We start from the raw sequence: 26435 nt of genomic DNA, 5'->3' as shown, positions 1-26435 counted from the left end.
CCCTATCAATGAGCTGGGGACGTGTACTCTTTTTGTTCTGTTTCCGCCCGTCAGATTGGTGACGCCCACAGTTGCTCTGGCAACAGGACACAGTGGCAGGAAGAGGGGAATAGGCTTTACTGCGGACGGCGTAGCTAACCGGAGGGTTCCGGCTCTCTCTGGTCCTGAGTCCTGGAAGATTTAACGGTTTGCATCTACTTTGAGGCAATGCCTGGCGTTCCTGGGGTTTGATAACAGCCTGACCCTAATTCTGTTAAGGGCGCTGTTTGCAGATGTCTGTCACAGATCATTGGAACAAATCAAGTTCATCCGCAGTGAGACCCAGCGCAGCCAATAACTGTGCAGGCCCCAGTTTAGACTTAATTACTTGGGGGAGTGAGTGGGTGTGGTGAGGGGCGGGAGGCAGGGAGGAATCCTGACCTCTGCAGGGTTCTGAACTGGAACTCGAGATTTGGCCCTGCAGTGCCAATATTTATGGGCGCCTCCTTGGGGCCCGACGTTGTACTCACTTGTAGGGACTCTCACGTGAGTCAGATATATTTGCAGCCTTAAAAGAACTGGTGAAGTGAGGGATAGTGGTCGAATATCGTGCAAAAAGCATATGGCCAAGTTTAGCAGCTCTCTTTCCACAAGCTGGTATCTTGAACCTGGTGTAATATCCCAGGACTTCAGCGCCGAAAGGCCCAAAAGAGCATTCCTGGTTAAACCCTACTGTCTCCAACTCAGTTTACAGAAGAAACTGAAATAGTTTCAGGTTTTGTATTTTAACAAGTGGGATTAGTTTGAGCGTTTTAACTTTTTTTTTTTTTTTTTTTTAGTCTTGCTCTGTCGCCCAGGCTGGAGTGCAGTGGCGCGATCTTGGCTCACTACTTGGCTCCGCCTCCCTAGTAGCTGGGACTACAGGCGCGCGCCACCACGCCCGGCTAATTTTTGTATTTTCAGTAGAGACCGGGTTTCACCATGTTGGCTAGGCTGGTCTCGAACTCCTGACCTTGTGATCCGCCTGCCTCGGCCTCCCAAGGTGCTGGGATTACAGGCATGAGCCACCGCACCGGGCCTGTTTTACCTTTTTTTTAAAAAAAACTTAAGTTCTGGCTTTCGTGGCCCTTTTAATTTCACATCAATCCAACCTTGTAGACCTAGTTCATCTCACCTTTTAGCTGTAAGTTTTTCTATACATAACCAGGTACTTTATTTTCAGCTTCTAAATAATTTGAACTGTACGTGAGCAAAATTCCTAAAACAGCAAGTGAACAACAGCATTCCAACCTTTTCACTTTTTTTTTTTCAGATGGGGTTTTGCTCTTGTTACCCAGACTGGAGTGCGATGAATGGCACGATCTCAGCTCACTGCATCCTCCACCGCCTGGGTTCAAGCCATTCTCCTGCCTCAGCCTCCTGAGTAGCTGGGATTACAGGCACCTGCCACCACGCCCGGCTAATTTTTGTATTTTTAGTAGAAACAGGGGTTTTGCCATGTTGGCCAGGCTGGTCTCAAACTTCTGACCTCAGGTGATCTGCCTGCTTCAGCCTCCCAAAGTGCTGGGATTACAGGAGTGAGCCAACCTGCCAGCCCCTTTTCACTTTTTATTTGCCTTTAGACTGGAAACTGTATACGTGTTAACTAACAAATGTATTATCAGTGGTCAGCAAAGCCTTACTTAAGTTCTAGGAATAAGAGAAATAACCTAAGAAACCTTTACAGTCTATTTGAAGAGATAGATTTATATTCATACCCATGGAGATTTGTGCAGTTATTTGAACATAAGTCAGCCTAAACCTATGTTGCTGAGAAGGAAAAAAAAAAAAAAAAAGAGTAGATAACAAGCTGGTTCCTATTTCAATATAATATGGCAGGAAGCATAAATTTCTCTGACAAGTTGAACCTTTCTCTCTGCCTCATCAACAAGTAGGAGGGTAGATTCCTCACGAATATTCAACTTCAAACTTTACAGGCTAGGCTGACGCTTTTTAATCATTCAGGTGTGGATTCTTCAGGGAGTTTCTGTTCCATCAGCCAGGCTCTTTCCAGCGGTTTCTCCCTTAATGTTTTGTCTGCCTTTGATCTATGTCAACTATCATCATTAAGATCTCCCCAGGAACTCTCACAGGAAAGAAGAAGAAGAGATGAAAAACATCAAATGCACTTATCGAATGCATTTGTTTCTGAGACCTGCTAGTCACACCAATATACTACACTAGAGCTTTTCTGAACTACTTAAAACAGCAAGAAAAGGCCTATTCGGTTTATGATTCTATAATCATTGAAACATTTTTAACTGATTTTAATTTCAATAGGAAATTGCTAACACTAGTGTTGATTTCAATTAGTTTAAATCGGAACATTAATATAGTTAAAAATTCTTGTCCAGAGTAGTGGATAAGAGTGCAAGCTCTAGAATCAGACAATCCTAGGTTTGAACCTTGATTCTGCTGTTTACTAGTTGTCTAATCTGGAATAAGTTATTCAGTCTCACAGTCTCATTTTCCTTTTCTATAAAACAGAAATAATACCTGTCTCATTGAAATGATGTGAGGATTAAATGAGATAATGTTAAGCATTAAGCACTTCGCATAGTGTTTGGCAGACAGTAAATGTTCAGTAAATGTTTGCTCTTATTATCATTAATCCTAGTAATTAGCCATGTCTGCTTCTCCTATTTCTCTGAATGATTAAAAGTTGGCCAAACTACAGTGCCCCCAATAATTTGGGTATGCAAAAGATAGCACTGGAGGGACGTGCAACTCAAATGGCTCTTAAAGGGCAGATCTAATTTATAAGCTGAAACTGAAGTCAGAGTATACTTTAGGGGTTTCATTACTAAAATACTCAATATCATAAAACAATGGAAGAGTGGAGGAACAAGAGGGTTCCCTTAAGGGCAAAGTCCATGATTTTATATCATTCATCTCTCTACAAAAAGAAATCACATTATTTACCAAAAGAAACACAAATCCTGCAAAGTTTAAGTAGAAAATGACTCTTCTAAAGGAAATCTCCGCATGGAAAAGAATGTCTTTTCCAATTCCTTTCCCTTGTGTTGTCACTTTTGCCTTAAGATTCCCCCCTTTGCTTCTGTTTACTACTATTGCATATATCACCTCTACCTTTTAAACTTTGGCCCTAGCGTGACCAAAACCCCCTCTCCTTGTTGCCTAATAGAACCGATAAAACAGGTTATTATTTTCAAAAATAATGTAAGGAGAATCAAGTTGCAAACAGCACAAAGTCAAATTTTTGAAGTATCGAATTTCTGATCAAGTCCTAGTAAAGCAGTAAATATCTTCAGTGAACCCATATCCTTTCATCCTTTCAGTTTCTGATGAAGTGGAACAAATTTTCAGCTCCTTTGTCTGGTTTCCCTCCCTCCTAGCTGTTTGGGAGTCTCACAGAAACCTCAGTTTTGCCCCCTTGCTGGCACCCAAAAGTGAGTCCACCATATTGTCCTTTCCAAGAACAGATCACTCACCACAACATGGGGCTAAAATCATCAGTTCCTGAGCAACACTGTGCAATGGAATTTTCTGTGATAATGTGTCTGCACTGCTCAGTATAGTAACTGCTAGACATATGTGGCTATTGAGCACTTAAACTACAGTTAGTGTTGTAACTCAAATGCAGGTTCAGTCTCTCGCTGCTTGCAGAGTCCACTTAACAAGAGTGAGATCTGGTATAAAGAAAATGATATTTTATTCCAAAGCTATCTTAGGGGAGGAAGTATAGGTTTTCTGCCTCAAGGGTGCCACTTCACTTTTGGAGCAGAAAGAGGGTGCTTTTGAAACGGGGCCTGGAATACTGGCATGAATGGCACACGGGAGGAAGCAAGTGGTTGAGGGGTCTGCATACTACCTTCAGTGCCTTATCTACTGGACGGTGACTGCTGGTGCCTTTTGTGGGCAGGACTTGGTTGTAAAAGTGGCCAAAACTCTCCAGGTAAGAGGAAGCTTTGTAGCAGGCATACTTTGGGTTGTAGATGGACTGTTGTCTCTCAAGGCAACCTCCCAGTGGGTGAGAGTTCCTCTCTGGAGCTTCTAAGTACATAGTTAGATGAACCTGCCCCATAGGGAGTGTCTGGTAAAGAGGAGGTAAAAGGCTACAATTGCATTTCTAAAGAGCTAAGGAAGAAGTGAGGAGAAGGGGGAAAAGAAGAGAGATTTTTAAAAAATTCATTAAACTGTCTCTTAGAAAAATGGGGATACTTGGTTACAATGTGACTAGGAAATTTTATTTGGCTTTTATTTAAATCTAAGTAGCCACTTGTGGCTAGTGGCTGTCATTGGACAGAGCAACTTATGAGCTATTCCATGCATTTCTAGGTTCAATCAATTGAACTATTGTTCATAGTTCATTTAAATGGCAGTGATACCCATTTGAAACAAAAGAATAATCTATAGCTGCCAGGCCTGAGCTATGAGTTTATCAGCCCCACCTATTTTTGGAATACTTAATGATGACTTACAGTCATAGAAAGAGGGTTTGCAACCTCCCAAGGAGTTCACCTTGCCCGCTGCCTAGACAGAGCCGGTTCATCAAGACTGGGCAATTAGAATGAAAAAAGAGTAATTCATGCAGAGCCAGCTGTGCAGGAGACTGGAATTTTATTATTACTCAAATCAGTCTCCCCAAGCGTTTTGGGATCAGAGTTTTTAAGGACACCTTGGTTGGGGGAAGCCAGTGAACCAGGAGTCCTGATGGTCAGGGATGAAATAATGAGGAGTCGAGGCTGTCTTCTTGCACTGAGTTCCTGGATGGGGGCGCCACAAGATCAGATGAGCCAGTTCATCGATCTGAATGGTACCAGCGATCCATCAAGTGCAGGGGCCGCAAAATATCTCAAGCACTGATCTTAGGAGCAGTCCAGCTGCATGACTCCCAAACCATAATTTCCAATCTTATGCTAATGTTAGTCCTACAAAGGCAATCCAGTCCCCAGGCAACAAGGATGTCTGCCCTGGGAAAGGGCTGTTATCTGTCACAAACCACAAACTATAAGTTTCTCCAAAGTTAGTTCAGCCTATGCCCGGGAATGAACAAGGACAGCCTGGTTAGAAGCGAGATGGAGTCGGTTAAGTTAGATCTCTTTCACTGTCTCAGTCATAATTTTGCAAAGCTGGTTTCAGATTTGTCAAATTAATTTCCATCCACACTTGTTGGAGTCTCATACTTGCTCATGGTGTGCTTTGTCCTGATGATAAGGAGAAAAAAAAAACTTCATTTTCTCCCCAGAGGCCTGCCTAGAATAGGCTCCGAGAGTCCTCTTTACTCTGTATAATTCTAGCAGATCCATCCCAATCTTGAGATATATCAGCACTAGGGATACCTTAAAAACTGTAGTAACTTTGGTTATTAAAGGCATTTTCCATCCATTCAAGTTTCCTACTTCCAAGAAACCTCTACTTTAAAGCTGATTTCACACATGAAAACAAAATACGAACACTGCTCTGCACTGCCTCCTGAGAAATGGTCTAGAGAGCTCTAATACCAGTTCATGTGCAGTTGTCCTTGCCTCAAAAAAATCTCACAACTTACAGGTTTTCAGAAAAGTGGGAGATTTTATTGTCCTGTCTAGGAGTGATACAGTATGGAATTTCCTATTTGCTACAATTTAGAATGCAGCTCCCAAAGCCTTTGACACTTAGCATATTGTTTCATAGGTAATTGTATATGCTTCTGCCTCTTCACTAGACTTTTCTTCATTTACCCAACAAATATTGAGTGCCTACTCTGCCACACCTTGTTCTAGGTGTTGGGAGCACAGCAGATTACAAGACAGAGAGGGTCCCTCAGGAAATTTAGTCTCTAGTGGAGGGAAACTGATAATAAATGAGTAAAAACAATGCAAGATAATTTCAGATAATGTTATGTGTTATGAAGAAAATAAAAGTAGGGTAATGTGACAGAGTGATGGGGGGGGCTCTCTTTAGATCCTGTGGTCAAGAAATGCCTCAGATGAGGGCAAGTTTGAGCTGAGCTCTGAATATAAAGTTATCAGCTCTGCAAAGCCAAGAACAGCCTAGGGTAGCAACAGCTAGAAAGTCTGTGTTCACTAGAGCAGGTTGTTTATTTCCTTTTGATAACTGCTTTTTTCTTTCCTTTTTTAAGAGACAGAGTCTGACTCTCACCCAGGCTGGAGTGCAGTGGTGGGATCATAGCTCACTGTAACCTCTAATTCCTAGACTCAAGTGATCCTCCTGCCTCACCCTTCCGAGTAGCTGTTACTATTGGCATGCATTGCCATGCCCAGCTAATTTTTTTCATTTTTGTAGAGACAGAGTCTTACTATGATGCACAGGCTGGATAACTATTTTTAGTGCTCAACATAATTCTTGGCATTGAATAATAGCAACAACAAAAATAAGTAATATTCGTAGCACAAGTAAGTGTACCACGTGTTTATTTGAATTATCTTGGTTAGTTCTCACAAGATACAAGCCAGAGGAAGAAATTAAGAGATGCTAAATAACTTGGCCAAGGATTTACAATGGATAAGTGGCAAAGCAAATACTGACCTTAACTAGGCTTCTGACTCCAGAATCTATACTTCTAACTAACAAGTGAGTCTCACGGAACACCAGTATCTGCGGTGCTTCCTAATAATGCAGCTTTCTAGCATCAAACCAGACAACTGAATCCGAATCTCAGAGAGTAGGGACTAGAAATCTGAATTTTTTTTTTTCTAAGATGGAGTGTTGCTGTGTCCCCCAGGCTGGAGTGCAATGGCATGATCTCAGCTCACTGCAACCTCTTCCTGGGTTCAAGCAATTCTCCTGCCTCAGCCTCCTGAGTAGCTGGGATTCCAGGCATGTGCCACCACACCTGGCTAATTTTTGTATTCTTAGTAGAGATGGGGTTTCACCATGTTGGCAAGGCTGGTCTCGAACTCTTGACCTCGTGATCTGCCTGCCTCGGTCTCCCAAAGTGCTGGGATTACAGGCGTGAGCCACAGCACCCAGCCCAGAAATCTGAGTTTCTGATAAATCCACCAGACGATTCTTATGCATACTGAAGTTTAGAACCACTGTGCTTTGTTGAAAGGTTGAATGAAGCCAAGTTTGTTGGCTCACCCCTGTAATCCCAGCACTTTGAGAGCCCAAGGCAGAAGGATAACTTGAGCCAAGGAGTTTGAGACCAGCCTGGGCAAAACAACAAGACCGCATCTTTACAAAAACTGAAAAAAAAAAATTAGCTGGGCACCTGTAGTCCTAGTTGCTTAGAAGGCTAAGGCAAGAGGACCCTTGAGCCCAGGAGTTCAAGGCTTCAGTGAGCCATGATCATGGCACTGCATTCCTGTTTGGGCAACAGTGAGAATCGGTCTCAAAAAAAAAAAAAAAAAAAAAAAGGTTGCATGAAAGAGACAAGGCCTCTGCTAGTTGTACTGCTTTGCACCACATCTGGCAAATTCCTAAGCCCCTAAACTCTATAAATGCTGGTTCTCCTAAACATTAAGTCTTTATAATGATCAGCTTAACACTGTGTTGCAACAAAGAAGAAATCTCAGAATCATCTGGGTCCTGCAGGAAGGCTAAAGAAAACTGCCTTGATAAACCCCTGTGCACCAGCATTCTGTCACCCATCCTCCACCACTCCCCAGCCTGGTTTGTTTGTTTACTTGCTTGCTTGCTTGTTTGCTTTTGTTTTTGTTTTTTGAGACGGAGTTTCACTCTATCACCCAGACTGGAGTGCAGTGGCACAATCTTGGCTCACTGCAACCTCTGCCTCCTGGATTCGAGCAATTCTCCTGTCGCAACCTCCCCAGTAGCTAGGATTACAGGTGCCTGCCACCACACCCGGCTAATTTTTTGTATTTTTAGTAGAGAGAGGGTTTCACCATGTTGGCCAGGCTGGTCTCGAACTCCTGACTGCAAGTGATCCACCCACCTTGGCCTCCCAAGGTGCAGGGATTACAGGCGTGAGCCACCGCGCCGTACCCCTAGTCTGGTTTTAACTAAGAGGGCGATCTGAAATCTGACAGTTCCAGGGAGGTCAGGCCCTGTTTACCAGTGCGAGCAAATTCTGCAGCCAGCCTCAAGACTTAGCTCCTGTGCTGAGCAAACTGAAGTGTGCTTAGGACCTTGGGCCAAGCCAGCCTTATCTCCCTGTCCCCACACTTACATACCTAAAGCAGACCTAGGCTTATGGGTGAGTCCTTCAACTGTTATCCTCCAAACTGAGGGTGACCTGGAGTTGAGCTGTGTTTTCACTGGAAAATAGGTTGGGGTCAGATTCAACTCCAGAGCAGAGATATGCCCATTTTTGCAGATGTCATATAGGTTTAGGTTTCCAGAGAAAATACAGGATGCCTACTTATGTCCTAAATACTGCATGGCCCATACTTACTCTAAAAAATTATTTGCTTTATTTAAATCTGGAATTTACATTTAACTAGGTGTCCTGTATTTTAGTTTCAAAATCTGGCATCCAGGCCCTTTGTAGGAGCATTCAACCAATGGTGTTGTCTCCACAAACATTTAAGCCTCTTATTAGAAGGAACATTAACAAGGGTCGATTTCAGGAGGACACAGTTATAATAGGAAGCCCAAAGAGTGGGTGTGAGTGCAGGAGTAGTTCTATCACTTTTTAGTTATGAGAGAACGGAGGGCTGTTGGAGCTCCTGCAGGGACTCCCCGAAATGTGTGACCAGGATTACCATCCTATTCTGAGACCCTCAGAGACATCTCTGCCGGGACACATGCCAGTTATTGAAAACATAGCAAGGGCCCCACTAGCTCAAACCAAGTTGTAGAGTTTGAGAGTCCCACCCGCCGGCCGCCCGCCCGCCCGCCAGCCGCGAGCCCTGCCCCGGCGCGGCCACGCCCCCTTTTTCCTCGCGGCCTCCCGGGTCAGCTGGTGCTGGCGTCAGGCGCTGGGCGGGCGCGCCAGGACCTGGCAGGGCTTGTTTACTATGGCCGATGATCTGGAGCAGCAGTGAGTTAATCCTGTCCCTTTCTCTCTTTCTGTCTCTCTCTGGGCCATGATCCTGGGACTGTCTGTGGCTGAGAAACAGTTGTAGACACCTTCCCGCCCTTCCATTTCCAGGTCGGCCTCCGGGGAGGGCGGGGGGTGGGTGCGTTGCTCGCTTTGCATTTGCCCAGAGGAGGCAGCGGCTGAGCCTGGGGAGCCATGGGAGACGCGCTTGCCCGCAGCCCGGGGATCCTGGCTTTCTACCTTAGTCCTCGCGAGTGCCCTTCATTCTCCTCTGGCCTCTGGAGAGATTCCGTGTTAATGTGGGAGATCCCCGAAAGCAAGCTTGTGGGACGCGGGTGCGGAGGTAGCAGCCAGGCGTGCTCGTCTCGACTTGCCCCAGAACGGCGGTCGTGGGGATGGAGGGAGCCTCCTCCCTCCGCCTGGTAAGGAGAAGGTGTGGAGAGACTGGAGAGGTCTCCACCGCGCTGAAATTGGTGTGGAACAACGGGCTGGCAAGTTTCTTTAGCTGTCGCCCACCGAGACACGTAGGCGCACGAGATCCTAGTTGATAATGCTTTTAATAATCATAACAACATTTTTAATGCAGTGGTTTCAGATTTAGAGCTATTGGGATTTGCTACCACTCTCTCAAGGGCATCAGGTTTGGGATACCACCTGTAGGTGGTGTGACTGGCAGTTCGCAATCTGATAGGAGCAAGAAAAAGTTGCTACGAGAAGAATGACTCAGCTCCCAGCCGAGCCTTGGTTTCACCAGAACTGGGCCTTTCCTGGACCCTACTGGGTCCTGCAGAACTGGAAGTCCAGGACACTAATTAACTTTATGACCATAATTAATAGCTTGCTGGGCTTGAAAGAAATGTCCAGGGGAATGTTTTACTTTCTAAGATGACTTTTCCTAGAGGAAATTTGCAATGCTTTAAAGGACTTAGGGAAGCAGAATATTAGAACTGGAGGACATGCAGGTAGTTCAGCTCCTTTTTACAAATGAAGAAGCTGGTGTCCATAGAAATAAGGAGACTTGCCCAAGATCACAGAGGTCTAGAACAGGATTCTCTCCCAGCACAGAACCCCTTGTGCTTCACCATCAAGTTGACAGAGACCATCCTAGCCAGGTTAAGTTCATGGCTGAATGTCTTTTCTGCTCCTTGCCTCAATTTCCCACCCCAGCCCTTACCTCCCCCATAGTTTTGAGCACATACAGTGTGCCAGGCACCATTTCCAGTGCTTTACTTGTAACATGTTTGGTGAAGAAGGAAAGCAAAGTAATTCTCCCACCAAGGACTATCTGCTGAGCAGTCCGTGATGCTGTTCCTTGGGTAGCGTTTCTCCTGAGCTCTGCTTTGGACAGTAACAGGACAATGTGGGATCCAGGTGTTATGATCTGACTTGTCACAGCCTGTGATTTGGAGAGAAAATTTGTCTCTTAAGGCTGGCAAAATCCTGTGGTCTTGGTCCCCGTGCTTCAAGCCTACAAGGAATTCCAGTAGAATATTAAAAGGATTCTGAGTCTCCCTAGAATTAGATCGATTGATATTGACAACTCTCATCTGGCTAAAACCATTGATGTATCACTCCCAGTTGCAACCCCAGTTTTTCTTTCAAACTTCAAACATCCACTGAGAGTTGCTACTTGCAAAACACTGGGAATGTAGACAACTTGTGATTTAGCTGGGGGGAAGGAAAGTTTATTGGGAGTTTATCTTGTGCTAGGCATTATTCTATGTGCTTTAGATGCATTAACCCATTTAATCTTTATAGCAACCCTATGAGGTAGATATTATTACCTCCCTTTTAAAGATGAGGAAGCTGTGACACAGAAAAGCTAAATAATGTGCCCATAGTCACATTGCTGGTAAATGACAGTGCTAAAATTGGAACTCTGGCCTTCTGAGTTTAGATCACACCTCCCTTGAGAAAACAGATAAGTGTAAAAATGTGACTAAGTTCTGTGAATATTTGTATATGACCTTGAAAAGCTGAGGCTTGAAGGTTTAGGGAGAGAAACCTGGATTTGAGATAAGGGGTTCTAGTTCTGGTTCTTTTTTCTAACTTGTATGACCTCTTTGGGCATCAGTTTGCTCATCTGTAAAATACAGAGGCTAGACTAGATGATTCCTAAGGAAACATCCTAATCTAAAATTCTGTGCTTCAAATGATGTATCAGGATGCCCAGTGTGTGCCAAGGGGATTTGGTAATGGTTCCCCTCATTCCCCCTTAGAGTACCCTACCTTGAGTATGCCAGTGTTCACAGGCCCTTCCTATAGCTGTAGATGTCTGTCCTGTAACTCAGGCAGAGTTCAAGAAAAGAGAAATGTCATATAGGGTTAGCAAGGAATAATACAAACTCATTCATTGAGCATCTCATTTGTACTGGGCAACTTACAAGGGTCCTTACATATATAGATGCTCAAAGACAGGTTATTTAATGGGCCAAAGCCATTCTGCTCATCAATGATAACACCATGATTCAGGTCCAAGAGGTGTGTGTGTGTGTGTGTGTGTGTGTGTGTGTGTGTGTGTGGTAATTCCAAAGCTGGTGCTTTTAACCTCTACTTTGCAATGACTTAAGGTCACTGGGTGTGAAGGAGAAAGCAGGATGAGTTATCTGTTTTACTGCATGTCATGGGAGGTGAGGACATAGGTGAGCTTTCTACTCATTTTACAATCTAGAAAATAAGACCAGAGGGAACCTGTGTCCTGTCAGTGAACCATAACAGAACTTGAATCCAGGTCTCTCACCTCCTCCTCCCTGCCTACCCCATCTCCATGGGTTGGACTGATTGATTACCTGAGAGATCAGTTGGGCACAACACAGTATTCGCACTTCTAGGGGCTTGGAAGAGGGGGCACATAAACACCAACCAGTGTCCTGCCAGTAGGGGAGATGGCATGGGAATTTGTCCTACTGTTAAGAAACAGCTAGTACTGGGGACAGCAAAGGATAACTGAAACATTAGTTAAAAGATGCCTCTTCCTTTAATCTCCTTGAACATAAATTATGATAATCAGTAACAAAGAGAAATTAGAAAGCTGTAGCGAGATAATAAATGTTACAGAGCTTTGTAAACTGTAAAGTATTATATACAGGGTGTTCTGAATATCTATTGAAACAAGGGGCATGTTGTTAATATCCATTTACCAAAAAGAAACAGTCTATCAGGCAGCTAGGGAACTGCTGGCTGCCATGGTGGGCGGGTCTCCTGAGGCTAGGGAACACCCTGCCTCCTGAGAACCCTTTTGTAACTCTCAGCAAGGCTAAGAGCATCAATGTTTCTTTCCATTGTTGCCAATGAGTGTCTCTGTCTCCTCCTCCCAGGCCTCAAGGCTGGCTGAGTAGCTGGCTGCCCACGTGGCGCCCCACTTCCATGTCTCAGCTGAAGAATGTGGAAGCCAGGATCCTCCAGTGTAAGTAGAATGGACAGCTTGTCCCACCTCCCTCATGGGGCCCAGGAAGGATTCAGGACCTTCCCAGAGCCTGCTACATTGAGCCCACTGATTCCTAATTAACAGTGTGTATGGAGTGGGAGGAAAGGATGTCAGTTGTGTGAGGGAAGAGGTGCATACAGAAAGCACCATATCCAATGATAGTGCTTCCTCAACATCTCCCTAGCCATGTGGATGGTTCCTGTTACTTCCTGCAACTTCACCTCAAAACCTATGCCAGTGCGAGCTAACATACACAAACACATACATTCTCCCGTTCCTCCTTCTTTCTACCCCACTTCTCTCTTCCTTCTTCTCTCCTTCTCTCTTCTCACCACACAAGTACTTCTTAGATTTACCACCTGCAGACCCTCGGACCAATAATCTTGCATTCTCTGATATTACTATTCCCGTGTTCTACCTGGTTTTGCCCCCCAACCCCCCATCTGGTTACCACAGTAGTTTGTGATTTGCAGACCAGCTGTCATCAGCACTGTTATATTGCAGCAGGGCATCCCACTAGCAGCAGCAACTACTCACTCAAACAAGCCCCTCAAGCCACTTCTTCCCATATTTCCCATATGCTCTTCTCCACCACACCCCTACTGCCCCAGCCATAGCTACCCTTTCTCTTCTGGGCCCGAGTAAGTGCAGACAAACAACAGCCAGAGCTTTCAAGCCTCTGTCCAGGATCCAGGCTGCTTCACCCAGGCAGCTCTGCCCAGGAGACTGCTGTCACACCAGCAGAATAAGCACTGCCCCACCTCCATCTCTCACCTGAGGCTCAGTCCACACCCATCACCCCCTCCAACTGGCTGGACCACAGTTCTGTCCATCCATCAAGCCCCAAGCACACACAGGTTCAAGAGCAATGGATGCAAGAGCTCTGTGTGGTTGGTGGTGTCACTACCACCCTGGGCCTAAAGGGAGCTGGGCACACTGTTTCAAGGGTTAAGACAGTCCCGCTTACTACATACAGACTAAATGATCTACAAATGTGATTGGAATTGAATTCTTTAAAGTGTGTAGTGTTAAAGAAAAAGTGATTTTGACAGATTAAATCAGTAAAGATCATTCAAGACTATTGCAATAGAGGAGAGAGATCAGGCTCAACTCTTGAATACAGTAAGGACTAGTGGGGATTTATAACCAAGCAGCAGGGTGAGGGGGGTCAGTGGATAGAAAATTACTGAGGAAATACCAAAGATAAGGAGAGTTCTTTTCAAACCAGTTTAACAGAATCATTGCTGAAGGGAAGGTCAAAGATGAGGGATGAGGAACTTGATCAGATATGAAGGAATTCTTACTAACTGATGTAGTATGACTTACTAATCCTGACTTAGCAGGATTCTTGCTAAGACTGAGCTAGACATTTGGAAGACAGGGCAGGGCCAGGGTCAAAGCCTAGTCAAGAAGAGGGCTCAGAAAGGCTTGCCTAAAGTTTGGTTCAGGAGAGAGTCGTTTTCAGTGGTCAGAGGGTTGTGAAAGGAAGGAGTTGAGGGAAACTGGGGAGGGTTGGGGAAGGGAGAGATGTGAAGAGTGGTAGTCCAGGCAAAATGATGATACTGTCAGGAAACAGACTTGTTGACTTGCCATGGGATTCTTTCCTCCCCAGGTCTCCAGAATAAGTTCCTGGCCAGATATGTGTCCCTCCCAAACCAGAATAAGATCTGGACGGTGACTGTGAGCCCCGAGCAAAAGGACCGCACCCCCCTGGTGATGGTGCACGGTTTTGGGGGCGGCGTGGGCCTCTGGATCCTCAACATGGACTCACTGAGTGCCCGCCGCACACTGCACACCTTCGATCTGCTTGGCTTTGGGCGAAGCTCAAGGCCAGCATTCCCGAGGGACCCGGAGGGGGCTGAGGATGAGTTTGTGACATCGATAGAGACATGGCGGGAGACCATGGGGATCCCCAGCATGATCCTCCTGGGGCACAGTTTGGGAGGATTCCTGGCCACTTCTTACTCAATCAAGTACCCTGATAGGTAATAAGGAGATGCCTCCATCCCTCGTGACCTAATTCCTGACCTTAATGGGAACTTTCCAGTATTCGTTTCCAAAGTTCTCTCATTCCCAGGCGATTTAAGGGGCTATGGCACCTACCAAAGAATATAATGTGTCTTCTTCTCTTTCTGCCTTTAACATAGAGTTAAACACCTCATCCTGGTGGACCCATGGGGCTTTCCCCTCCGACCAACTAACCCCAGTGAGATCCGTGCACCCCCAACCTGGGTCAAAGCCGTGGCATCTGTCCTAGGACGTTCCAATCCATTGGCTGTTCTTCGAGTAGCTGGGCCCTGGGGTGAGTAGCCTGTAGTATCTCCTTAAAGGAAGGCTGTAACGTTCTAGAAGCCCTACTGTGTCTTTCCCGCTTATTCCTAAAAAGTGGGAATGGGCCTAGCCTTGTTATTTAAAGCTGTTAATCTGAACCAGATCACTTTGTTCAAGGTTTGAGAAGTTTTTTGTTTTTTGTTTTTTATATTTTTCCCTTCATCGGCATGGGAAAATCTTTTCCTATGCCAGGAACAGGTGGAGCAAAATAGCTACCAGAGTTTCACTGTGTCTCCCAGGCTGGTGTGCAGTGGTGTGATCTCAGCTCACTGCAACCTCTGCCTCCCGGGTTCAAGCCATTCCCCTGCCTGAGCCTCCTAAGTAGCTGGGACTGCAGGTGTACCCCATCACACCTGGCTACTTTTTGTATTTTTAGTAGAGATGGGGTTTCACCTGCCTGTTGGCCAGGCAGGTCTTGAACTCCTGGCCTCTAGTGATCCATCCTCATCAGCCTCCTAAAGTGCTAGGATTATGGGCGTGAGCCACCACAGCCAATGTGTATGAAATTTTATGAAAACCTGCTGGTGATTCACGCTCAGTAACCACTGAATCCTATCCCTTTGGTTCACCCAACACCTGCAGCAGGGAGAGGTCAGAACCAAAACCTCCAACATAACCCACAGTGGCAGGCAAGCCCCTCTGAACCATGCACTTGTCCAGGCAAGCACCACATCTTCACCTGCTCTGTGTCACCTAGCACTTAATAACTGTCAGCAAATTCTGTGGGTAAAAGGGAGAAAAGGAGGTGGACGACCATGGGGAGCCAGCCATAATGATGAGTATCTCCAGCCTTCTGACCTCACACTGCCAGCACCCTTCTCTGCTGGGGAGCTTTTTACTCTGATGACGTGAAAAGCAGATTCCGTTGTGGAAAAGATTGATGACGCCTATCGTGTACTGATGGTTGTGATTACATAGTAATATTCAATAGCCAATTATTATGAGTTAATTGCTGATGGCTAAGTAAGAGTTATCTCTCTAGGTCCTTCAATAAAAACAGAATGATTCCAGACAAAGAAAAAAAGCATTCGAGTAGAATATAGGAGTTTAGGAGTTCTGAGAGAGAGGACACCAAGACACAGATGCCAAAGGAGAGAAAATGGGCAGAGGTTCCCAGCACTGTGGTCTCCAACAGACTCCATAGTCCTTTGCCAAAAAGAAGGCCTACTTGAGCTACTCTCCCTTCTCACCTCTGGCCAGGCTCGTGCAGGAGCATCAGAGCTATCATGGTTGTGGAAGTTGGCCCGCAGCCATGAAGGACTATGCAGCAGGGAGGACCAGGCCCATGCAGATCCTCATGACACCCCCCACCCAGCCCCTTCTTACCCCCCTCTTGCTTCTCATAAACAGAGAGAAGACCAGAGAGAAAGAGAGAGATCAGAGATCAGAAGTTGATCAGTAGACCCAATTTTTACAGTCTGGTTGGATGTGTGTATACCATAATGAGGTGAAAGGAACAGATCGTTGTAAAACAATCTGAGACACGAGACACGACTGTGTTTAGTTCACCTCTCCACATATTCTACTACAGGCCTGAAAATGAGAGCGCTCTTGGGAGGTGGTCTAGTTCCATCTGCTACCATCAGAAGATTAAAAGGCCATAAGGGTGTCTGGGAGAACGAGAACACAGCTCAGGCTCTAAAAGAAGAGCATCTCAGCCATGGATTCTGATGGGGAGGCCTTGTGATTCTTACAGGGATAGATCTTGGGACTTCATTGAGCTGAAAATAACCTGGCTCCTCTGTGATGTTAGACCGTCTCTACATTCTTTGGTAATGAGCTGACTTTGTCATTTGAAGTCACCTGGAGCTTGCCAGTAGATTCCTGCACTCTTTCTGCTGCTGTAATGTTAAATGAATAAAGCAAACAAACCCTTAGGAGAAATAAGATTTAGTTAGAGTTGTTAAAACATACACAGGCAGGAGTCTTCCCTGCCCCACCTCCCAAACTGGCCACTCTGTGTTTTTCTATCCCCTCCCAGGGCCTGGCCTGGTGCAGCGATTCCGGCCGGACTTCAAACGCAAGTTTGCAGACTTCTTTGAAGATGATACCATATCAGAGTATATCTACCACTGCAATGCGCAGAATCCCAGGTGAGGGCAGCTCCCCAGGCTGGCTTGGGGCAGACAGTTGTTAGGAGAAAAAACTCTTAGCTGCTGGAGTTCTGGACTTTATTTCTTCTTCAACAAAGCTCTGACTCAGTTAGGGAAACATAGGCACTAGCAAACCTCATCATTTCCAGAGAGTTCCCCAGGGATAGACCCAAAGGAACATAGAAGATAATAGATTCATTAAACATGCTGCCCATCTCTAGAGGAAGGCCCTCCCTGTTCCCTACAGGTATGCAATTGGCCTGATAAGCAAGAGTCTGGAAAATACTAATATTTTGAAAGATGTTTTTAATAGAAAAGGTGATACAAATATGGTTTTTTTTTTCGTTTTTAGGTCAAAAATAATTAGCAAAAACATGATATTTTTCAAAAGGAAGTCTTCTCCTGTCCCAGGCATATAGTCCCTAAATTTCCTTATTATTTCCAGTCTAAGATAGCACGTGTGCCATTTCTTCAGAGGGCCTCCATGTACAGATTCCTTTGTACACACATGTGACTGTATCTGTTGAACACATTACTACAAATAGAATTTCTCAATGAAAGAGCATGCGTTTTAAGATTTAATTATGTGCCCTTGAAATGCCTTATCATTGGGACAGAAATTTCTTTGCATCTTTGGGAGATGAGGGGATGTCCCGAGAACTCTGAAAAGTTCCTATCTGGTGCTGCTTATTGACACCGCAGGCCCCACAAGCCTACCTCCCTGCAGTTTGGGCAGCGTGGATGGCAGGGCAGTCAGGGAGGCGATCCTCTTACGTGGAAGTGCCCTGTGACTGGCTGATACCACGAGGCCATGTTGGTGACACCCCGAGCTGCTGGGAGGCATCTCAGCAAAGGCAGGCTTACTGCCCTACCCCTTTCTAAGGCTGTCCAAGTCACTCGTTGTGAGCCCAAAGCCGTGAAAAAGGCAGAGATTTGCATTCCAGTAATACTGTCTGAACGTTAACCTCAAATCCAGACAGCTGTTGAGCAGTGTGTGAGCTGTCTGTCCAGCATTCCACATGAGCTCAGCTAATTGAAGAACTCTGATCAAACAGTAGTATAGAAACTCCCAGCTCAGCAGTCACATCAGGTTCCCCTGTCTTCCTGCCCTTGGCCCTTCTCTTAGCCCCCATGGGCTCAGTGCCTGTCTCATACCTACCTGAGGCCCCACAGGCCCAGCCCTAGCTCTTTCCCCAGAACTTTCCCCATCCCAGACCTAGTTCTGTACAATGTCCTACCAACCTAAGCCACAGAGTATATAAGTCTGCAATTCATTTGTGTCCCAGAGGAAGCAAAGGTGACATCAGTGACAACCAGTTCCCTCACCCACAAACACCATCACTCAATTTTGTAACTCCCTGAGTTTTTTGACTTTGTAACCCTGACAAGCTCATGGTAACGCTTATCATTTCCTTGGAAAACGTGAAATTTGACCAACGTGTTTAAGGGTACCTTCTTCACCTCACCTAAACTTAGGGGCTTTGTATATATTTTTATTTTCCTAATGATGTCCTAGTGAAGTAGGTATAATACTCTACATTTGTAGATGAGGAAATTAAAGTATATTCTGGTTGCATGACTTGGTAAGGAAACACAGCCGAGGATTTGAATTCATTTGACTCCAAATTCCATGCTTTTTCTGCTATGTTACAATATCTTAAGGAAAAATTATCTATTTCTGGTGGCCTGGGCAGAACTCAGGTTCCCATTCATCTGTACATGTAAAAGAGGATGGAGATCTAACAGTACTAAACAGGCCAAGCCTAGGAGGCAGCAGTGTCCCCAACCTGCCCTATCTCTAGCAGAAGCTGTCGACCAGCCCAGAAAGCTGGCTCTGTCCCAGCCTTGTGGACACCTCATGATACGGCCTCAATTCATTCTACCTGAGCAAATGACCAGGGAATGAAATAGATTACATTGGCATTTATTGCTTCTTGCTTAACAGAAACTGCTGCTCCCCCAGTCCTTGGAAGACTGATTTTTAATTCCAGAGTCTTCTCAGGAAGCCCTTTTTACTACTATAGTACTCACTTTTAAGCGTTCACCTCAGATGAACTTCTGACCATCTCTCTAGACCCCCAACAGGCTAAATCCCCAAGCTGTCTTTTCATAGCACCCAACCACCTTTTCACCCTTCTGGGGAAATTTTAAGTTGTATTTGTTTGTTTGTTTGTTTGTTTGTTTTTGAGATGGAGTTTTGCTCATTGCCCAGGCTGGAGTGCAATGGCATGATCTCAGCTCACTGCAACCTCTGCCTCCCAGGTTCAAGCAATTCTCCTGCCTCAGTCTCCCAAGAAGCTGGGATTGCTGGCATGCACCGCCACGCCCAGCTAATTTTGTATTTTTGGTAGAGATGGGGTTTCACCATGTTGGCCAGGCTTGTCTCGAACTCCCGACCTCAGGTGATCCGCCCACCTTGGCCTCCCAAAGTGCTGGGATTTTAGGCATGAACCTCCATGTCCAGCTGTTTGTTTGTTTTTTTGAGATGGAGTCTCACTATGTTGCCCAGGCCAGAGTGCAGTGGCATGATCTTGGCTCACTGCAACCTCCGTCTCCCAGGCTCAAGCAATTCTCCTGCCTCAGCCTCCTGAGTAGCTAGGATTACAGGAGCGCAACACCACGCCCCACTAATTTTTGTATTTTCAGTAGAGACAGGGTCTCACCATGTTGGCCAGGCTGGTCTTAAACTCCTGACCTCAAATGATCCGCCCGCCTCAGCCTCCCAAAGTGCTGGGATTACAGGTGTGAGCCACTGCGCCCAGCCCAAGAAATTTTAAATTAAATAACAATTAATCATATGATTATTTACTTAATGCCTACCTCCCTAACACAGGAGCTAAAGTGTGTGAGCTCCAGGAGGGGCAACACCCTACCTTTCTTGTTCATGTGTCCCCTTTCCCCGCCCAGGGCATGACAGACAATATTTGTTGAGTCAATAATAACCGATTTCATTCTCAGAGTCTTGGACAGTTCGTACTGTCATGGGGTTGTTCATAAGTGTTCCTCTGAACTCTTCTGTGATAGGAGGCCTCTGGAATTTTGGTCATCTGCTAATCTTACCAATATTTAATGAGCCCAGTGTGGGGCTTTGACAGGAATACAAAGATGACTAAGATTCTGTCTCAGTCTCTGAAGAGACCAACAAGTTGACATATGCTGCTGTGAAGTTTATTGCTGTTTTGCTTCTGACAGTGGCGAGACAGCATTCAAAGCCATGATGGAGTCCTTTGGCTGGGCCCGGCGCCCTATGCTGGAGCGAATTCACTTGATTCGAAAAGATGTGCCCATCACCATGATCTATGGGTCCAACACCTGGATAGATACCAGTACGGGAAAAAAGGTGAAGATGCAGCGGCCAGATTCCTATGTCCGAGACATGGTATGTTGCACCACCCAAGGAGTGGAAATGGTGACTGAGAGTCAATCAGCTGTCAGCCTTGGGGTAGAGAAGGGTGATCAAGAAGAAAGAGGAATGGACAAACTGAGATAGGGCAGTAGATTTGAGAAGTTTGGAAACTCTCTTTGTAATATCTTTTTTTTTTTTGAGATGGAGTCTTGCTTTTGTTGCCCAGGCTGGAGTACAATGGTGCAATCTCGGCTTACCGCAACCTCCACCTCCCAGGTTGAAGCGATTCTCCTGCCTCAGCCTCCCGAGTAGCTGGGATTATAGGCATGCACCACCACACCCAGATAATTTTGTATTTTTAGTAGAGATGAGGTTTCTCCATGTTGGTCAGGCTGGTCTCGAACTCCCGACCTCAGGTGATCTGCCCACCTCGGCCTCCCAAAGTGCTGGGATTGTAATATCTTAATTAGGGGCTTCCTACTTTTAGCCAGTTCAGCTAAAAGGCTGGTTATTGTCTAGCAGCCAGGTACCTGCTGCTACTCCAGCCCCCATGAAGTTTGTACCCCAAAACCAGAGCCATGGGCAGTAGAGTGAATAGTAGAGGCTGCCATGAAGCCTCCCCACCACACCTCCTCCCCTTTTTTCTTAGCCCTCTCCACCATGTGCCAATGAGTGTGCTTAATGAGGCTGGGTGCCAACCATGGGCCCAGTATTACTGGACCTTTGGATTAAATGAGCAGATCAGTGGTGGAGCTAACATGGAAGGAAAGACATAGTGAATGTTCATCAGATAGGTAGAATGGGATATTGGGATTCATTGGCTGTCAAAGGAAAATACCAAGATCCAAGCGAGAAAGGTGGAGCATTATTTCTGATAAGAGCTGGTGGGTGGCAGGCAAGCAAGTCTAAGGGGAAAATAAATAGTGTGAAGGCTTCCCAGCACCAGGAAATAAAGGGCCATCCCACCCCTGCGGGTCCTCTCTCCACAGGAGATTGAGGGTGCATCTCACCACGTCTATGCTGACCAGCCACACATCTTCAATGCTGTGGTAGAGGAGATCTGCGACTCAGTTGATTGAGCCACTCTCTGAAGAGGAAGAGGAGAAAGCCAGAGAGTCACTCTTGCCTCCCTGTCTGCTTACTCACCCACTCTGTCCTTTCCTCACCAACTAACATGTGCCAGCCAGGCAGAGTCTTGGGCTGTTCCCAGAACAGGACCACAGTGAAAAGAACACTCTTGATCCCACACTGAAGGCTGAAGGCAGAAGCCACAAGAAGCCTTGAGTGCCACCCCCGGGGAAGAACATAAAGGGTTGCACAATGTCACCCATCCACTCCTTGCCAAGTGTTACCCAGATGGTGGAGGATGTGAAGGGATCACACTGAGCCACATTCGCTCTCTCTGTGGCCTTTCTTCCTCTGGGCAAAGAAGGGCTTCCAGTGGCCTTTCCTAGCTCTGCAGTGTTTGTGGAGATAGGTTCCATGCAAGAACACTTTCCTCCTCCATCCCCCACTTCACCTCATCCCATACCATTTCCATCCAGGGTCTGGTTAACCGCCAAGAGCAAGTCCTGGAGTTCCCTTCACCTGCAGAGTCCTTTTCATGACCTAGAAGGTCTTATTCAAAGCCCTCATTGACAGAGGAGGAAACAGGCCAAGGCAGGACATGGCTGGACCATGGTGATACAGCTCTGTGTGATTCAAGTTCTGGCTAGGGCCCAGGTCTGCCGACACCCTGTGCTTGTTGCACACTTGATTTGCTAAGGCTCGAGACAGGCACCATTGCCAAGGGGCTGGTCCTGGTCACTGGCTGAGGATAAGCCTGTCTCTGCCCCACATTCTAGCCCCACTATGTGGGCGTGCTGTTGTCCTGCCTGTGTCTCATCCCTGGCTGCCTAAGCTAGGGACACTCAAGTGCTTCCTTCCTTGCCCCATCTTCCTCCCAACTGGAGGCCTCTGAGCCTCCCCTGTGCCTTGGGCCCTGAAGCCCCATATGTAGTATAGAGCAAAGGTGGCTCCTGGTGAAGAAAGGGTGGAAAGGCCCTTCAGTCCCAGGGCCATGTCTGGGTTCTCCATGCCCATCAGTCTCTGCAGTTTCTCTACCTGCCCCCAGAGCTGAGGCCATCTGCAAGCCCCTGCCCATGGCCCAACGGGGAGCCTCCAGACACCAGTTCCCTGTCCTTATCAGCCACTGGGTGGTTCCCACTGCATGACCTCTATCCCTCCCATCTGTCCCCATGGTTTCCAGCTCAATCCACCCCCGACCCACCTGTCAGCCCTCGCCCAGGGAGCTGTTTCAGGGGTTCTGGGCAGTAGGCTGGGCCTGGCCTCAGAACCTGGCAGCTCCCGCCTGCTCCTTCACTTTTGTAAAACCAACCCTGTCACCAGAATGGCATTAACTCCTGGTGCTTTGTACTACTGGTCCAGCTGCCCTGGGCTCCTTTTCTATATTAATAAACAAATGAGTAAAAACTGCCAGTGGCAATGATGTTGAAAATTGCTCTGACAAGAGCACTGGTGGTGCTGAATTCGCAACAGCCTATGTGATGCCTGAGAGAAGGGAGTCCTGAGGGTTGCCTGCCTACCCATGACTCCTCCTTTTAGTGTGGCATTTGCCCGCTAGACCCAGCCAGAGTCCAGGTCAGCACAGGCCCTCTCAGCCAACCACTCATGACAAATGAGGAGTCGAGATCCAGAGTGTGGATGGACCAAGCCCCAGTTCACAGGAGAGAGGCGGAGCTTAGTACTTCCTGCTGCCCATTAAGCATCCTTTCTTCCTGAGTTCCAGGGAGCCCAGCCTGTACTGCTCCCTACATCCTGTTCTAACTTCTACTCATCCTCTGGATCTCAGCTCAAAAATTCCTTATGCAGAGATGCCTTCCCCTGATTCCCTAGACTAGACTCGGACCCCTCTGTTCTGCATCTCTGTGGCATATCATCTGCCCTTTTTGTAAAACTTATAAACTTGTGGTTACTTATTTAATGTCTCTTTCCTCCCCAGACCATAAGCAACATAAAGACAAAGGGCACATCTAGCACATAGTTCATGTTCAATAAATGTTTGTTTTCATCAAGCCATGGGAAGTGAGATATACCAAGTCTTCAAAAAAAGTGTTCAAATCATTGCTAACGGCGCTTGCTCTGTGCTGGTGAGTCCAGCTGGGCCCAGAATTCCACAGTTCCAAATGGCGCATATTCCATGTGCATAGGCTGATTGAAAAAGTATTAAAAATAAATTTTTAAAAAGGCACATGATACTGCACATGTCATGATGAATGAATAGATAGAACTCCTCCTGAATATAATTACAAAGTTCTGATCCATCTCAGGACCCTGTGTCTTCTCTGAGGATTGTTATAGGGAGGAGAAGGCAGGTATTTAGAGCTTACTAAATGCCAACCACTACGGCTACAATAGTGAAGAAACGGATAGTCTCTGCCTTTGTGAGAAATTCCAGTTTGCTCAGAGAGATGCACCTAGTCAAAATTTATGTAAATCAATGTAAAATTGCTGGAGTGCTACCCGTGAGAATTGAGAAAACCTCCTGCAGAAGTGATGGCAGCTGTGCCTGAAGGCAGGACCAGGGAAAGGGGAAGGAATGTCTGGAGAGAGGGGCGACTGCAGGTGGCTGGGAGCAAAGGCTGGTGAGATCAGTAGGGACCAGCTCAGCAGATCCTCTGGCCACATGAAGAATGTTGTGTTCATTCTAAAAAGCAATGGAAGGAAATGAATGAGGGTCAGGGTGGGGTAGGGAGTGTGACAGAAGCAGCCTGAGATTGAAACAGCCATTCTGGCTGCTCTGTGGAATTCAGGTGAGAGGGGGATGAGAACTTTGAGGCTGCTGCAGTGGTCCATGCCAGAGTTGCTGGTAGTTTGGACTTGGCTAGGGGCTGATGGACACAGAGAGGGGAAAGATTCAAAAGATGCTTAGGAGGTAAAATCGAAAAGACTTAATATCAACGCTGCATGAGCCTACCACCCTCTTGAAGAATGGGCCAAGTGAGGCAGTAGTTACCAAACCCAGTCACATAACAAAACAACCTGGGGGCATTTTTTTTTAAATAGAGATTCCTGAGCTGTATTCCCCAGAGTTTGATTTGGTTAACCTGAATGAAGTCCGACCATGAAATCTGCATTTAAACACATTCCTAGGAGATTCTGGTGCCCTGTGTCTCAGGAACTGGTCTAAGGGACTCTGTCTCTGACATTTGACCCAGAAGGCTGGGTAGAGTAGGGCCTGTGCCCTTGAGAGTTCATTCTGCTTGCTCCAGAATCACTTTGTTTTTGGAGGTAGCACATGTGCTGATCTGCTTTTTCCAACTCAACACGAGGCAAACACATTCTTCGGGAGCAGATGCAAGAAGAGTCTGAGAAAGGTCACCCAGAGTGCCGTTTATGCTACATGGTCTGCACGCATGGACACAAGCCAGCGCACAGACACGCACCCCATCTGACAGGAACATTCCTAACATTCCACTAGGTGGGACTAAGAAATTACTATGAACATTCCACCCAGTCAGCACAGTTTCCGGGTGGGCACTAAGGATTTAGGGTGACAGTTCAAACCATAAATCCAGACTCCTCAAATGCCTAGCAGTTTAAAAGAAGAGATTCCACAGATAGACATTAAGGACTGTGACTGAACTTAAGACCCAGGAGGTACTGCAGTGTTCAGCGACTAGTGGGAAATGTGCTAAATTTAACTTCCTCCTCAGTATAGACACCAAAGTATGTGTGCTAAAAATGTAGTCTGGTTTCATTGCCAAAAGGGTGGTGAAATCTTGATGAATACCTCTTTCTACTCTGATCCATGACCCTGCAGGTACAGTTCATGGCCAGAGAGAAGAGAATCCTACTGTTTTTTGTTTTTTGTTTTTTGTTTTGAGATGGAGTGTCGCTTTGTCGCCCAGGCTGGAGTGCAATGGCGTAATCTCAGCTCACTGAAACCTCTGCGTCCCGGGTCCAAGCAATTCTCCTGCCTCAGCCTCCTGAGTAACTGGGACTACAGGCGCACACCACCATGCTCAGTTAATTTTTGTATTTTTAGTAGAAACGGGGTTTCACCATATTGATCAGGCTGGTCTCAAACTCCTGACCTCAGGCGATCCACCCGCCTTGGCCTCCCAAAGTGCTGGGATTACAGGCGTGAGCCACCGCGCCCGGCCTAAGACTCCTACTCTTAACTGATAACAAATACAATGTCCAATGAATGGTACGCAACATTTTTTTCATTTTGTGACTTTTCAATTCATACAGAGTCCTTGGATGAGGTCTGGAGGGTCCTTTCTCTCAGTCTCCCTTCTTTTTCTGTCCTTCCTCAGGGTCCTGGTCTATCTTGCAGAAACAAGAAACACACTTGAGATTCCGAGGGTCTGTCTCAACCCTATCCTAGTGAAATATCTCAAGATAAACCATCTCCTCTCTTGCTATTATAATATTGACTTTTTCATAGCATAAGTTCAGCATTGTTATGCTTGAAAGATCCTTGCCATCGTCCTGCTAAATATCACTCTTCACTAGGGTTAAGGAGGAAAGACAATCCTCATTCCTGGACAGAATACTAAGGAGGATTAGCAGATGTCAGCAGGTGCACAGTCTGTTCCCCCATGCCACCGAGGACCCCATTCCCTTGGATGGTGACTCTGCTAAAGTCCTAGGAGATCTGCAGACCTCACCTTACTGGTGGTTGGTGCTCCTTCCTCCTGGAGTATTCTGAGGCCTGATGTAGAGTTTGTGATAATTCAGCAACCACATATGTTAGTTGGTATATGTGTGTCTTAGTCTGTTTGTGTTGCTATAAAGGAATACCTGAGGCTGGGTAATTTATGAAGAAAAGAAAACCTGTCAGTTCAGTAGGCTGTACAAGAAGCATGGCATCAGCCTCTGCTTCTGGTGAGGGCCTCAGGAAGCTTCCACTCAAGGTGGAAGGGTGAGGGGAACTGGAGTGTGCAGAGATCACATGACAAGACAGCATGGGCAAGAGAGAGACAAGTGAGGTGCCAGGCTTGTTTTAACAATCTCTCCTAGGCACTACTAGAGCAAGAACTCACTCATAACCACACGGACAGCACCAAGCCATTCGTGAGGAATCTGGCCCATGACCCAGACACCTCCCATTAGGCCCCATTGGGGATCAAATTTCAACATGAGATTTGAAGAGTCAAATATCCAAACTATAGCAATATGAGGTCAAATTATACACAACCAGAAGAAACCTGGGACATGCTAGTGGCTGAAGAGGATTCTAAAGGATATGGCGTTACAGGTGATAGTTTCATCTTCTCAGTTTGACCAGCTGACAACATGTGTAGT

The 26435-nt window shown here is 46.3% G+C and overlaps 1 protein-coding gene across 3 annotated transcripts; it reads left to right on the top strand.

Moving 5' to 3' along the window:
* The first annotated feature begins 125 nt into the window (after nt 1-125).
* On the top strand, nt 126-23197 carry LOC105499635 (abhydrolase domain containing 4, N-acyl phospholipase B). Of its 3 annotated transcripts, none has more exons than XM_011772379.3 (7): nt 126-186; nt 12244-12332; nt 13966-14338; nt 14501-14655; nt 16666-16777; nt 19970-20156; nt 21113-22337. In XM_011772379.3, exons 2-7 carry the CDS (start codon nt 12293-12295, stop codon nt 21200-21202), a joined length of 957 nt encoding a protein of 318 aa, XP_011770681.1. In that variant the 5' UTR covers nt 126-186; nt 12244-12292; the 3' UTR covers nt 21203-22337. The 3 variants fall into 3 exon arrangements, with proteins under 3 accessions (XP_011770681.1, XP_011770678.1, XP_011770680.1); XM_011772376.2 differs by lacking the exon at nt 126-186 and adding an exon at nt 8842-8926 and having other exon boundaries at nt 21113-23197; XM_011772378.3 differs by lacking the exon at nt 126-186 and adding an exon at nt 8897-9037 and having other exon boundaries at nt 21113-23197.
* The last annotated feature ends 3238 nt before the right edge of the window (nt 23198-26435 follow it).

This window comes from Macaca nemestrina, chromosome 7, assembly GCF_043159975.1.
Source record: "Macaca nemestrina isolate mMacNem1 chromosome 7, mMacNem.hap1, whole genome shotgun sequence".
Classification (NCBI taxonomy): domain Eukaryota; kingdom Metazoa; phylum Chordata; class Mammalia; order Primates; family Cercopithecidae; genus Macaca; species Macaca nemestrina.
The sequence above is the reverse complement of the archived record's forward strand: the minus strand, read 5'-3'. Positions and strand labels throughout refer to the sequence as shown.

Excerpts from the sequence above, each read along its gene's own strand:
- LOC105499635 (XM_011772376.2), top strand. The coding sequence starts at position 8,904 with ATGGCCGATGATCTGGAGCAGCA. Across the intron at positions 16,778-19,969 it reads TGCAATGCGCAGAATCCCAG|TGGCGAGACAGCATTCAAAG; the intron begins GTGAGGGCAGCT and ends TGCTTCTGACAG. Across the intron at positions 20,157-21,112 it reads ATTCCTATGTCCGAGACATG|GAGATTGAGGGTGCATCTCA; the intron begins GTATGTTGCACC and ends CTCTCTCCACAG.